Consider the following 15,655-nt stretch of genomic DNA (forward strand, 5'->3'; position numbering starts at 1 on the left):
TAATATATTAATTAAAAAAGTCATAAAATTAAAAGAAAATGTATTTATAAAGTGAACAAAAAAAATCCTGTTAGAAATAAAGGGGACAAAATGTTAAGTGATTCTCTATGGCTGGCAAGTTTACATCTATTATACTTTTACCATTTTACTAAATGTTATATAACAATATCAATATATTTTAATCACTAAGAGAGCAATTTAAATATCTGAAAATCATGATAACAGTGTAACAATCAATCACCAGTCAAACATTTACTTACATTGAAAGCTTTATGTCAACACTTCAAGAAACTGTGTTAGTCATATTATATTTTAGGTACAAAATTCTTTCCAAATAACCTCACCTAAAATTTCCTTTTCCATCATCTTCTTTTACCTCCAAAGAAACACTGAAGGTAAACACATCACTGTCAGGGGTTGGAATAATCGAGTCTTTAACATCAGACACTTGTCTAGAAGAACGTTTGAAGGCTGTACAGAAACTATATAAAATTCTGCTTACCTAAAAAAATAAAAGTTGGAATATTATTAGACACAGATTTTTAACTGCATTTTGATATCCTTCTCTCCTAATTTGAGTCTTTAACTTTCATTACAGTATATATAAGCATTTATTGTTTAACTATTACATAATAAAATTTTCATCACTTATGCATTAAAGAAGAGTAGGTATACAACTGCGTATGATAAATGTAGACCACCCTAACACTGTGTTATTATACCTAAAAACTAAAGTCAATGTGAAGTTCAAGAAGGAAAGTAATGCTAAAGTATTCCTCAAAAGGTAATTCAATTTCATAGAATTTTTTACTTGGGGGAAATTAGTAATAGGACATGATTTCACAGGAATGATGCTCAAGTATGTTTGTTTTTAAATACATACTTGTAGTACAAAAGTAGATAACATTAGTATAAACACTAGAATTCAGAAGAGAACTAACATTTAGAAGTTGCAAGTATGATCTAGGCATCCTGAGAATCAAGGGAAACAAGTGTGTTGAGGTCCAGTCCAGAGAGACAATAACCATGACTGAACTCTCCCATCACAAAAATGCATGAGACAGTGGGTGCTGGTGGTTCATGTCTGTAATCCTAGCTACTCAGGAGACAGAGCTGAGGATCATGGTTTGAAGCCAGCCTGGGCACAAAAGTCTCTAAGACTCATCTCCAATACTATTCAGAAAAAGCCAGAAGTGGCACTGTGGCTCAAGTGATAGAATGCTAGCCTTGAGCATAAAGAGGCTCCAGTATAGTACCTAGGCACTGAGTAAAAGCCCTAGGACTGGGGGGGTGAGGTGGGGGTGGTGGCATGAGAAGGATCAGGAAAACAATAGTACCAAGGGGATCCTTTCACTAATGTACAAAATTTTCTTTGAAAAGGATCTCAGCTAGTATCTAATGAAAAAAAAAAACTAAGATTTCCTTGAAAGACACTACTTAGATTTAGAATATATTTATATAAATATAAGTTGTCAGGAAAAACTTACTCTCTAGAGCAAAGAATATTTTAGTCATAATACTTTCTCCCCAATATAGAAAGCCGGGATCTCTATGGTTCCATAGACTGAATGGGTTAGCCTTCCCTTAGAGATTGTACATGTTATTTACTGCCATCAGTCAATAGTGCACAGCCTTTTATCTACAAGTTGCATTTCTATAATGTTACTTCAGTTGATTTTCCATGATAACCTTATAAAGTAGGCCTAAGCAATATCTGGAATATGTCTTGAAAATTAGTAAAGTGGTGATAAATCAAAACTCTTGATTGAAGGCTTTGTAAGGAGCTGCTCTGTAAGGTTATTCAGTTTCCTGCTGTCGATGAACTCCTTTCAAGGAGTTATAAAAACTCAAGCACAATCAATGTATATATATATATATATATGTATGTATATATATATATACATACATATATATATATATGCTAGACTATATGTGTTTAAGTAAGTTCATATTGAGGAACTACAGCATTACTAGAAAATATTTAACTTAAAAAGTGATCTTTCAGATATTTGTTTCTTTCAACTCTAGCATTTAAACATGATAATAAAGATGAACTAATTTAAGTTCACAAAAGAGGCTTCCAAATATACTGTGCTGCTGGACGCTGGTGGCTCACACATATAATTCTAGCTACTTAGGAGGCTGGGATCTTAGGATCCCAGTTTGAAGCCAGACAGGACAGGAAAGTCTATGAGACTCTTATTAACCACCAAAATGCTGAAAGTGGAGTTGTTGCTTAAGTGATAGAACACCAGTCTTTAGTGAAAAAGCTACAGGAAAATGCCTCAGGCCTGAATTCAAGTCCCAGTACTGACATCAAAGTTATAATAACAATTATACTGTAAAATATTGTAATGAATGGATCCTAAGAGAACTACTAAAATGAGGTTAACATCTACATCTTCCCAATGAGTACTCATAAATCAGAGTTTAGCTCATCTTCAATTTCTCTTTTTAATTCCCTCAATTCTAGAGGGCTACATAATGAGCTACAGAACAAAAACAAATTCTAATTTTAGTAATAAACATATATGACAATAACATGGTTTAAAGACATTCAAGCATTTTTCATCAATGTTGTAGTGACACAAAAGTACTAAAATATTCTCACAATGAATAGTGAAATGCTCAGTCTAGTTTATTAGTATTGGATCAATCTAGTGCTACTATGTAGAACACAGAAATGGAACTTAGATTCTAAATATAAATATAGAATTTACATCCCAAATATTAATGTTTGCACACACACATATATACACATATATACATACATATGATTCATACATTTCCCCTAAAGTGGCAATTCAGGTGTGAGCTTGAAGCACAAAGACCCCAAATTTCTTGGCCTAGCCAAGACTTAAATAATGAAATTAATGGTGAAACAAGAGGGTAAATAAAGGTCCTATTTTCATTATTTCATATAGGGAAGTACAGTAAAGAGATTTCTCTGAGTACTGAATATTAACAAATCTTTCACTTTTGAATCAAAATATCATTAGATGTATTTTATTAATCTGGGAACACATGTTTTATAACTTGCATGAAATAAAACTGCCTTAAATAATAGAATTTGCGGGGCTGGGGATGTAGCTCTGTGGTAGCATGCTTTCCTAGCATGCAAGAGGTCCTAGCATCACCAAAGGTAGTGAGAGTAGAATCTACTCAAGTATGGGGATTTTATGTTACTATTTTTGTTTTATTCATACATTCTGATATGAACATTTTCCTGTGTATACATAGTCTATCACATTGAAAATAAGTAATTCTCTATCTTACACAGCCATGCTTTCATCCATTAAGAGATAAGCCTAAACTACACAGCATTTCCAATGACAGATTAATGCTTTGTTAAATTAAGTGATTACTAGTTTTCTTAAAAAGAAAATTTTGAACAATCTCATAGAAATGTTCCTATCAGACTAATTCAAGTTCCAACTTGTAGTGGCACCATATTTATATCACAACATACATAAAAATAGAAAAATATTTTACTGTTACCCCATTATAACCTAACAAAGCAAAAACAAAAAGCAACAAAGGATTTATATTAATATGCATTTAAGACATACATAAAGTCACTCATTTGGTAAGTTTTTGAGTACCTTCTGTGTACAAAGTATTACTTAGGTGCTAGAGATTACAGAAAAGAATGTGAGACCTATATTCAACAAATATAACCTAAATGTGTTGTGAGTAGATAAGAAATCATTAGTAAAGTCAAAAGCAGAAATATTTTCCATGAGCTGAAAAGTTTTTAGATGAAGCCCAATGTTAAGTGTTAGGAAGAACATGTTAGGAAGAAAACAGAATCCAAGAACATGCTATAAATATGACATTGAATATTTCATCCAAAACACAGTAAATAAGGATTTACTTTTAGTCATTTGGCCATGTCCTACTTCCCACCCAAAATAAAATGTTTTAAAATAAAATAATTATATAGTCAACTTCCTTATTTTTCCATATAAGTGAATGAGTACCTTGACATAGTTTGGTATAAATTAATAGGCGCAAATAGAGTCAAACAATATTTATTCTTATTCCCCATCTCTTTTCTAATCCTTTCAATTTCTTTGTGTAAGAAATAACAGCAAAAATGGGCACCAATGGCTCATGCTGGTAATCCTAGCTACTCAGGAGGCCAAGATCTGAGGATCATAGTTAGAAGCCAGCCCAGAAGAAAAGTCTATGAAACATGTATCTTCAATTAACTACCAAAACAACTGGAAGTGGAGTGTGGCTTAAGATGTAGAATGTTAGCCTAGAGCACAAAAGATGAGAGTTTAAACTCTAGGACCAGCACAAAAAAAAGAGAGAGAGAGAGAGAGAGAGAGAGAGAGAAGAGAAGAGAAGACATGGGCTGGGAAGGTGGCTCAGTGGTAGAGCGCTTGCCTTGCATGCCTGAGGCCCTGGGTTCGATTCCTAAGCACTACATAAGCAAAAAGAAAAAAGCCGGAAGTGGCACTGTGGCTCAAGTGGTAGAGCGCTAGCCTTGAGCTGAAGAGCTGAGGGACAGCGCCCAGGCCCAGAGTTCAGGCCCCATGACTGGGCCAAAAAAAAAAAAAAAAAGAGAAGACATACACAGCACACTTACAACACCAGAAGACCACACCAAAGAAAGTAAAAGAATTTAACAAATTCTAAAAAGATGTCAAGGCTTTAGGAATTTCTTCTTGAAAGGTTGTTTGTGAGGTTGAACCAGAGTAGTATTATTGAAAAATAAATTTAAAATCAGCCTGTACCCTTCTCTCTTTCTGAAAACAATATCCAACAGTGTACTGCAGTTCACAACAGCCATCCAACTACATATCATATGTTTAGCAAGTTGCTATTTCCACAAAAGAGATTAAAAATCCTTTTTAAATTCTATAGTGTAAGAATAGGCTGAAATGACAATACAAAGAATGGCAAGGTAAATTTCAGAAAAATGACTATAGATGTCTATGATTCTTGAGACCAATTGGATAATCAACTACACAAAGAAAATTTAAAATACATATGATGTCAAATACTTCAAAACATATCATATTAAAATACATAGAGGCAAAAAAATCTAAACAGCACTTTCTTTGCAGAGGGAAAGGTTTATTGACCGTAATAATATAGTACAATTCTTTTCCCCAGAAAACAGAACCTATAGGAATACTAATAAACACAAAATTGTGTATCTGGATGCATTTGCCGCTGTTGTTTATAAAAAGGTGGGAAGGAAACACATATAAATATGTGAAAGAGAAATATACCAAAATCTTAACTGTAATACAACTTCAATCACCTATTATTTTCTTCTTTATTTCAGTATCTTCCAAATTCTCCAAGTATATCACATGGTGAAAGTTCAAGTAATGTTATTAAATAACAAAGGTATTTATTTAAAATAAATAGAGCTGGCTTTTCCACAAGAAATCCTTTCTATTAACATTGGTTTATGATCATCTTCTCTTTCAGAAACATCATATTATCAAGAAGAAACAAATGTGGAAAAAACCATTCTATGAAAATAGGTATGTGCTAGTAGATATGATGGTAAATACCTATAAGCCAGCTACTCAGTAGGCAGGAAAATCATGAGTTCACGGTCAGCCTGGGCAAAAGTTGGCAAGTATCTTTCTTTTTTTTTTTTATCTGTGTCAGTGTTTGGGGCTTGCACACTGGGCCTGAGTACTGTCACTGAGCTTTTGTAGTCAAGGCTAGAACTCTACCACCTAAGCTACAGCTCCACTTCCAACTTTTTGGTAGTTAGTTGGAGATAAAAGTCTCACTCTCACAGCTTTGCTACCAACAGCAATCCTCAGATCTCAGCCTCCTGAGTAGTTAGAATGACAGTCGTGAGCCACCAGCACCTAGGGACCAGGCTCTATCTTAAAAACAAAAGAATTAGCCAGGTGCTGGTGGCTCAAGCCATACAGCCAAATATCCTATCATGCTATAATCCTAGCTACTCAGCAGGAGAGGATTCAGGTTTGAAGGCAGCCCAGGCAGGAAAGTCCACAGTAGACTCTTATCTTCAATCAACCATCAAATGGCCAGAAGTAGATCTATGGAGCAAGTGGTAAAATGCTAGCCTTGAGTACAAAAGCTCAGTGACAGCTCAGGGATAATGCTCAAGCCCTGAGTTCAAGCACCAGGACTGGAATTGGAAGGGGAAAAAAAAAAGGACTAGCAGTTTGGGTCAAGTGGTAGCTTGCCTACTATGTGTAACACCCGATTTTCAATCCTCAATATTAAAGAAAGAAGAGAGGAATAAGGGAAGGAAGGAGGGAGTAGCATGTGCTAAACCTTTCTCAAATACATTACTCACTAAATCTTATAAAAATCAGCTTCAAGAAAATACTAACAAGCAAACTTCCTATATACCTTCTAAAATAAGGTATTTAGCTAAAATACCATCTCAATTTTAGAAATATTTTTGCATGCTAAAAAAGATTTTCTTTTATATAATAGCATACTGGCAAGCCAAAAAAAAAAAAAATGCTGCATTAAGAATTAAGATCTTATGTCAGTATAACATGTGGAGGAGATGGGGACAAACAAGTCGTTTAAGGATTCAGGTGGACCTGTTGCAACAATGAGAAGTACAAAAAGTCATGTCAAAACCAGCTTTACAATGTCGGTAGGGGGGGGGAAGGGGGGTATGATTGGGTGGGAGGGAGGGGGGAGGCTGGGAAGGGAGGTGAAGGGTAAACAAAGGAGGAGGCTGCAATGCTTGGTAAGAAATGTATGCATTATCCTGCCCATGTAATTGTAACCCCTCTGTACAGTATGTTCTCAAATAAAATAAAATAAAATTAAAAAAAAAAAAAAAAAAGAATTAAGATCTTAGCTACTCAGGAGGCTGAGATTTGAGGATCTCTGTTCAAAGCCAGCCCAGACATTCTCTTATCTCCAATTAACCAGCAAAAAGCAGAACTGGAGCTGTGGCTCAAGGGATAGAACACTAGCCTTGAGTAAAAGAAGCTCAAAGAGAGCACCCAAGCTCCCCCAAAAATTAGATCTTACTGGTGGAGATGTGGGTCATTGGGAGCTATCAGGAGGCTCTGAATTCAAACTCACCATTAGTTCTCCCTCACAAAAAAAAATGTTCAGCTAGGAGCTGTTGGCTCATTCTTCTAATCCTAGCTACTCAGGAGAGTCTGAGACCTGGAGGATCATAATTCAAAGGCAGCTTGGGCAGAAAATACCTCAAGACTCCATTTACCAATTAAGCAGCAAAAAGGAAGGCTGGAGGCATGTCTTAACTAGTAAAGTACCAGCTATGTTGAAGCAAGCTGATCTAGAGTGTGAGAGCCTGAATTCAAGTCCTAGTATTCATATTCTCTCTCTCTCTCTCTCTCTCTCTCTCTCTCTCTCTCTCTCACACACACACACACACACACACACACACACACACACACACACACACACACACACACACAATCTTGTCAGGAATGATGGCATGTGTTATCTTGACCTCAGGATATTGAAGTGGAATGATCCTAAGCTCAAGGCTAGTTTGGGCTACACAGCAAAAATAAAACCACTGACATTTATCATCAAATACTTCAAAATGAATATAACAACCAGAGGGGGAAAAAATAACAAGCTTGTAAAATACAAAACTGAGAGTTCCTTGTATTGATAATTACTTTTAAAACATCAAGGTCTTCTTGGAAGAACTGTTATTTTAGCTTATAGAATTAAAATTATAGAATCAATTAAGCCTCTTTAAAGTATCTTTTCAAAGTTTGTGTGATATATCTGTAAATATATAACAAACAGTGTTTCATCTCTGGCCTTCTTTTTTTCCACTGATTCGGTATTTTTTGTCTTGCAATACTTCAGCAGAAGCCTGCCACATCACTCTTTCTACAAAGGTCACTGACATTAAGATTTACTTCTCATTGGATAGTCCAACTCTTGTCACACATTAAAGAGACCCAGTCCAGAGCACTTGTGTGTGTGTGTGTGTCTTTGTTTAATTCGTAACAAAGCCTGACAGACAGGTGTAAATAGTAAGTCCTTTTTTCCAATCCAGAACTCATTGCTGAGTAGGAGATTGTGGTACATGTGAGAAGGAATATGATTCCTACAACAGTTGGCACTGTGGGAGTTTGTTAACTCACACAGGTTGGCTCTGAGAATATAGTTGATGTAAAAGATAGACAGACAGAGAGAGAGAGAGAGGAGAGAGAGAGAGAAGAGAGAAGAGAGAGAGGAGAGAGAGAGGAGAGAGAGAGAGAGAGGGGAGAGAGAGGAGAGGGAGAGAGGGAGAGAGAGAGAGAGAGAGAGAGCACCCCAATCCAACAAGATCCTACAGAATAATAACCAAGGTAATGAGTCAAGTATGTCCTGAGGCTACAATGGGAAGCCCTAATCCTTGCATCACAGAAAGCCATTACCCTCCCTGGGCCTCTCTTTCTACAATAGCTGGTGCCTTCTGCTTGAAGGGTTTTAGAGTGAAATAGGAATATCACAGTGATAGCTGGTAGTAGCAGTAATGTTGTTACTCCAACTTGACAAAGCATCTTCTTGCCTATAATGGAAAAAATTCTTCAGATATCATCCATGGATTCTGTTTTTTAAAAAAAAGAGGAAAACAATAAAATTAATGGCATTACTACACAGTATGTTCCTAAGTGATAAGAATGTTTATCATTGAGTTCCTTAACTATCAGTGCCAGCTGCTTGTGCTTCAAATACTAAGGACTACAGTTGTCTCTTTACTACAAGAAAGGAACCTCTGGATATCAGATAACCAGAGTTACTTCAGACTAATTACAAGTATAATTATATCTTGAATGAAGATAGAGGAAGGTTGACAGCTTCTCTAAAAGGTCCAAGTAAACCACAATGTAGCTGGAATGTAAAATATATAGCTGACAAATACATTTATAAAATATAAGTGTGCACAAAAATAGACACTTGTAGTTTGTAATAAGAAAGTTGTTTCTGATAAAAAAAAAAAAGGGCTATGTAGCTCTTCAGCAATGAAAACTTCAGTTTGAAACCTAGTTCAATAATCAATTCTCTTAACCTCAGGAAAAACCTGATTATCACTCAAACCAGAAAAAATACATTTGAGAATAACTAGAAAGGTATCAGTAATATGGCTGGACAATGGGCATAAAGTGGGAGTGCTCTAAACAAAGAGAAACATAAGGTCATTTTTATATATAAATACTACTCACGCCATGAGATGTGTGACTCTCATGCAACTGTTTAATCCAATGTCTAGTATAAACTCTCTACTGATACTGGTTACCCTTCATTGAGAAATAATGTCTGATGGCCACTTTCACTAATTTCTTCTATGTATCTCACCACCAGTGCCCCACAACAGAATACTTTCAAATAATGTATTAGAAACAAATTATATATGTGGAAACTACTTTCTCACAATCTAGAATGTACCAAATATGCTCTCCAGAAATATAATACTATTCCATACTATATCCAAAACAACAAAGCCACAAATTTCTAAATTTGTTCTAATGCTTACTCAGGGCTAAAGCAACAAGTAGATTCTATGATCCCAAAAAGAAAATTTCATACCATTACATTTAGAGAAAATGCTTGTAGCAAGGTCCCTTTGGATTTCATTCTAAAGCAGTTTCTCTCTTCAAGAAACAGGTTCTTCAGTTCTTCAAAGTTCATTTCCCTGCTGTTGGGCTCCAATAATCCAGTAGCCATATAGGTGTGTTAAATGATGGCTGCCAACATGAAATGCCAGGACTCTACCATCTGCTTCCCCACCTCTGTAGTAGAGTTTGCATGGACCAGAAAAAGCCCCCCTCATTCATAATACACACATACCTCTTTCAACATACTTAGATCCATTCCTACTGTGTACCAGGCACAATAGCAGCACACTTAATACTTATTTACTGTCCTATCTATCACACCTTTTTTAATAAATCAGTATATACAAAGAAATCTAAGTGCTGGGATAAAAGTGTTTAGATTAAAACCTTCCTTAAAAATAAGACGAACTTTTCACACAAATATGAATCCTGGCATAGAATTCCTATGGCTACAATTTCAATTGTGTGCCTACAGATGTTCAGTTTAGCATTAAACAAACTAGACACCAGGATAAAATCACTGACACATCCATTATGCTTGAATCATACCTGGTATCAGGCTCATAGAGATCTACATTTCTAAGAATTCTCATTTTATAAGCAAAAGTAAACTTTCAAGACTCCTGCTAATACAACGGTTTATTCACATTTCAATGGAAATTTAAGAATAAACATCGCTTCTAGCATTTTTTAGGGACAACTTATATTTTTAAAAGCAAACATACATGAAATCTTGTCCATCTAAACTAACTTATTAATGCCTTTGGTCAAGTGTTTGAAGTACTAAACTTCTATTAGTAAGTTGGTTTTTTTTGTTGTTTTTTGTTTTCTTTTTTGTCGTGGGGCTTGAACTCTGGGCTTGGGCGTTGTCCTTGTGCTCTTCAGCTCAAGGCGAGTGCTCTACCACTTGAGCCACAGCACCACTTTAAACCTCTAATAGTACAACTTATTTTTATACTTGGGAGAAATTCAATGAATACAGAAAGGAAGGATATTACTCATGTATTTAATACCTACTTGATTCTATTCTGTTGAAACTATTTCTTCAACATAAAAATAAACCACATTAATAATTGCTAAAAACTTACTGCCATCTTCAAAGGACTACAAATCAATAGCCCTGTTCTATAGGCATATTTATATTTTTAATTAGGCAAGTTTTCCAAGCAAAATCCAGTCTCCAAGTGATAACCAGTAAGCACATGTGAAAACCACAAAGATCTGTGAAATAATATTGGTGAAATATCTAAGTGAAACCAATATGCAACTATCAAGTACATGAAAGAAACAATATTTTTACAAGCACTTTCCTAAAACCACACGGACTAATCTACTTGAGTAAAAGTATATGAGGTATGACAATATTCATCCTTTCTGACCATAAACAATTATTACTATCATAGTCAGGGAGAACAGTTCATTTGGTAGTGTTTTTCTACTATATCAGCAAAACTTTACGTATGCCCTAACTAAAATATTTTAATGCATGCACATATCAGATTTACCCTTCCATTTTAAGATCTATGCCATTACAAATATTAACTTTGTCTTTAGAAACACTTTTCAGGTTCATATAATGTATTCATATGACAGAGAACAGAAGAATTCAAGATTACCCTAATCCATCTCTAGAGAAAATTGCTACACGATATTATACTTACTGCTTCTTTAATTTCACAGGAAAAAATATGTATCTGAAATTCTTCTGAACCATGGGAACTCTCTGTAAATGCAAAGCAATTGCTCTCCGTTGTTCCATCATGCCCACGTGCGCAGAATAACACCTTATAGATTGGAAAAGATGCTATCTCCAAATTGTTTGATTGGTTTATAATTCTGAAGAACAGTGGCAAAAAAAATGGTAAAATATTATCAAAGACAAATAGCTTTACTATGCTAATATATGACATATAAACAAAAGTATCTTTTTTAAAAAAAATCACAAGCAAAAAAAAAAAAAAATCACAAGCATAAGTACAAAGAAATCTAGAAAGCAAATTATTTTTGTATTGTTGAAAATGTTAAAAAACACACATCTTATCTTCTGTTGTCAATTTCTTTATTATTGAATTTAAGATCCAACTCTGACTCAAAATAACTGGAGCAAAATTGGCAAAATGCATTGTCACTCAACCCTAAAGTCAGGTCTTACTCTGCTCAAAGGAATGTTAGTATAGAATAGCACAGATCATTCCCACATTTGTGGAAAGTCTATTTCCAGAGCAGTATCTATGAATTTATTTATCCCTATTATTATTATTATTTGAGACATCTTTCATCTTACTAAAATTCATATGGTCCGAGGATAGACACAACAACAGAATAGGAGTTGAAAGGAGTTTCTGAAATTTAGAAACAAATAATTCTCTGAGTATCCTTGTACACATTCTATGTGCCTTGGACTGATCTAAGCATTGAAGACCCCTTCAAGATCTCAAACTCAGGCTGGGAAGTTGGCTCAGTGGTAGAGCACTTGCCTTGCATGCATGAGGCCCTGGGTTCAATTCCTCAGCACCATATAAGCAAAAAGAAAAAAGCCGGAAGTGGCGCTGTGACTCAAGTGGTAGAGTGCTAGCCTTGAGGTGAAGAGCTGAGGGACAAGCACTCAGGCCCAGAGTTCAGGCCCCACGACCGGACTCAAAAAAAAAAAAAGATCTCTAACTCCTTGTTTGGCAAATGGATTCTAAATAGATAACATTAAGATATGTTTTTATATAAGAAGTATTTATATAAAATACTTTCCTGAAAAGCTCAAAGCATTTTTTTCAAAACTTTGTAAATTTATCTTGCTATTACTTTTGTACTTTTAAGTTAGCTATCATTCTCTAGATTTTGAACCACTATTACATAAGCTAACTACAAGTTATATGCTCCTTCAGAACAGAAAAGTATCAGTTACAAGAATGTTTTTATTAATTTTTTCTGGTCCTGTGGCTTGAACTCTGGATTTCTGCACTGTCCCTGAACTCCTTTTGCTCAAGGCTAGCACTCTACCACTTGAGCCACAGCACCACTTCCAGTTTTTTCTGAGTAATTTATTGGAGATAATTGTCTCATAGGCTTTCCTACCTGACTGGCTTCAAGCTGTGATCCTCAGATCTCAGCCTCCTGAGCAGCTAGGATTACATGCATGAGCCACCAGCACTAGCTACAAGAACATATTTTTATTTCCACTAATACTCTCCTAAGGCTAACTCTGCAAATACCCTCTTGTAACTAGAAACATAGTCTATAAGCATAATGTTTACTTTATATGTGTAGAGTCTAAATGAATTCTTCTATCTGATTTATTATATATCACCCTCACCACCACTCAAAAATTTAATATATGCCTAAAGAAAAAATATTAGATTTACCTCACAGAACCTTCTGGGACATTTGGCACATACAAAGTAACAGGAAAAGGGTTCTGACTGGAAGATTTCATGGTTGCCATTGCCCGTAAAGCTTCTACTTCATTACGTGGGGACGAAACTTTCATATATCCTAAATAGGTCAGTTTATTAAATAAGACACTATCTTCTTCTGGTAGCCCACTTGGAGAAGATGGTCTGGGTGTAGGTATTTCTGAAATAAAAATAAAAAGAATAAAAACACTCAAAAGTTAATAAAAAAAACTACACAGGTTATTTTTTGCCAAATGCTCAAAAAGAAATGAAACATTTCAAACAAAATTTAGATTTTTCTGTATCTTCATTTCTTCTATTGTTAATACTAAGGCTTAATTCAAAATTCCAGAGTTGGTCATGTTTTAATTTTAAAACTCTTCAAATATTACTTTATTCAACTAATTTCTTTTAAGGAAAGAAAAACTTCAGGCCTTATATGTAACAAAAAAAATGGAATTCAAGTGATTCAATTACAACAAAAGGAAACTATACTAAAGACAGTGTAATTAATGGAAAATAATAGAAATCAAAAGTAAAGTCAGTGAAGATACCATTGGGTACAGATTGTTTCCATAGCTCCACATGTACAAACCAGTCAGCTTCCTAACCACAAGTAAACAATACTAAAATATGGATAACAACAAAAGCCAAGTACATAATTTCTTCTTTACTGGCTTGCTGGCTTCTATGAACTATTTAAGTGTTCAAATGTAATTCTTTTTCTTCTAGTTGTTTCTAATTGAATGACTCTGTTATCTTCACCCAATTCTACTTCTTCCCCATAATAAATTTAAGAGGAAAATAAACTTAAATTCTAGTTATAACATGAAGCAGAGGTCCAATTTACGATTATAGAGTATCTATTTGCATGGTAGTATAACATTATCCCTGCCCCTACCTGAAACACATATTCATCTATCTCCACACCTATACAAAATTAGGCATAGCTGTCTCACTTTAATTACATTCTTGGAGCATCTTCAAATTCTTAGTTATCAGGATTCTATTTTAAAAGATTTTTACAAGTAAATCACAATAGCCATTTATCAAAGTTCCCCAGTCCAAATCCTAGATATATATTAAAATAACCTCACCACCAATTTATCTCATGGTATTCTCACTTTTGAGTCCAATGTACTAAATCATCAAAAGGAGAAATAAAATTCTACAAATTAAACTGAGCATTTTGACACACATCGATAATCCCAACATTCAGGAAACTAAGGAAGAATGATCATGAGTTTAAGGCCAGCCTAGACACAAAATAAGTTCAAAATCATACTGAAAGACAAGGTGAGACTTTGTCTTTAAAAAAGCCAATGAATAAATGGGTAAATAAACTGAACCATTTTAAGTTATAACTGGCCAATCAATATATGGAAAAATGTCAAAACAACCTGGGTGAGATTTCATCTCACCCAGTCAGATTGATTATCATCAAGAACAAATAAAAATAAATACTGGTAAGGAGGATAAAAAGAGGAAAAGGAACCCTTATATACAATTGAGGAGAACGCAAATTTGTGCAGTCACCATGAAAATGGAAATAAGGATGAACATGGGTAATGCGGGTAAAATGGGACATTAAAAAGTATTCAATCAGACTGGGAATGTGGCTGAAGTGGTAGAGCACACTCTTGAGCAAAAGAAGCTCAGGGACAGTGTCCAGACCCTGATTTCAAGTCCCATGACTGGCAAAAAGAAAAAATATTACTCAATCAGCCAGCCACCAGAAGCTCCTGCCTGTAATCCTAGCACTCAGGAGGCTAAGATCTGATGATCTCAGTTCAAAGCTAGCTCAGGCAGGAAAGTCCTTAAAACTCTCATGTCCAATTAACCACCAAAAAGCCAGAAGTGAAGCTGTGATTCAAGTGGTAGAGCACTAGCCTAGAGCACAAAAGCTCAAGGACAGTACTCAGGCCCTGAGTTCAAGCCCCAGGACCAGCATAAAAATAACAGACAAATAAATAAATAAATAAATAAATAAAACCACTCAATCAAAAAGGCAAGAAAATAGAAGAGAAACAAAATAGAAGCCAGAAGGAATAATGAGGAAACAAGGTGTAAAGTACCTACATCCATCTAAACTTTTTTTAAAAGCACATGGCCAGAGGTTGAGGGGCATAGATCAATGGTAGTTTGATTGCCTACCACGTGTGAGGCCTTAGGCTCAATCCCCAGCACCACAAAAAAAAGTTGTTAAATAGAGGAGTTATAAGCATTTTTTTAAACGCCAAATGACAAATATTTTAAACTTTGTGGGTCAAGAGGCAAATCTAGGTTATTCTCTAGGTATTAATCCAATAAGAAAAAAACTTGTACAGATTATTTTAAAGAAAAGCAAAACTTTATAATCTCAAATTTGAATATTAGTGCAACTTTCCTGTGTCACAAAGTATTATTCTTTTTTTGATGTATTTTCAACCATTTAAAAATGTGGAAGAAAAACCAGCTAGTATCCTCTAAGCTACTCAGGAAGCAGAGACCAGGCATATTTCAGTTCTAGGGAAGTTCAGGCAAAAAGTTTACAAGACCCTATCTCATAGTACAGCTGGTCATGGTGGCACACCTTGTCATCCCAGCTACATGGGAGGCTAATGGAGAAGAGTACAGTTCCATTCCAGGCCCAACAAAAAGTTGTGAAAGACTCCATGTCAACAGAAAATTAGGGGTTGAGAGTAGGGCATCCTTGCTATTGGTTAGAAG

The 15,655-nt window shown here is 35.1% G+C and overlaps 1 protein-coding gene and 1 non-coding gene across 6 annotated transcripts in view; one reads left to right on the top strand and one right to left on the bottom strand.

Moving 5' to 3' along the window:
• Rabgap1l (RAB GTPase activating protein 1 like) overlaps window positions 1–15,655 on the bottom strand; it is a 466,677-nt gene that overhangs the window by 406,384 nt on the left and 44,638 nt on the right. For all 5 annotated transcript variants that reach the window (XR_006146840.1, XM_042674520.1, XM_042674521.1 and 2 more), the window contains 3 exons: window positions 12,917–13,127; window positions 11,222–11,396; window positions 345–502 (listed from right to left, as the gene is read on the bottom strand). Coding sequence is in view for 4 of the 5 variants with exons in the window: in XM_042674520.1 (XP_042530454.1) it covers window positions 345–502; window positions 11,222–11,396; window positions 12,917–13,127 (544 nt within the window). In the remaining variant the exon portion in view is untranslated. The remainder of the gene's footprint in view (window positions 1–344; window positions 503–11,221; window positions 11,397–12,916; window positions 13,128–15,655) is intronic.
• On the top strand, window positions 7,934–8,061 carry LOC122104031. Its single transcript, XR_006146864.1, has one exon. It is a non-coding gene; the product is annotated as a small nucleolar RNA SNORA40 (small nucleolar RNA).

Source organism: Dipodomys spectabilis, unplaced genomic scaffold (genome assembly GCF_019054845.1).
Source record: "Dipodomys spectabilis isolate Male_0828 unplaced genomic scaffold, ASM1905484v1 ptg000019l, whole genome shotgun sequence".
NCBI lineage: Eukaryota > Metazoa > Chordata > Mammalia > Rodentia > Heteromyidae > Dipodomys > Dipodomys spectabilis.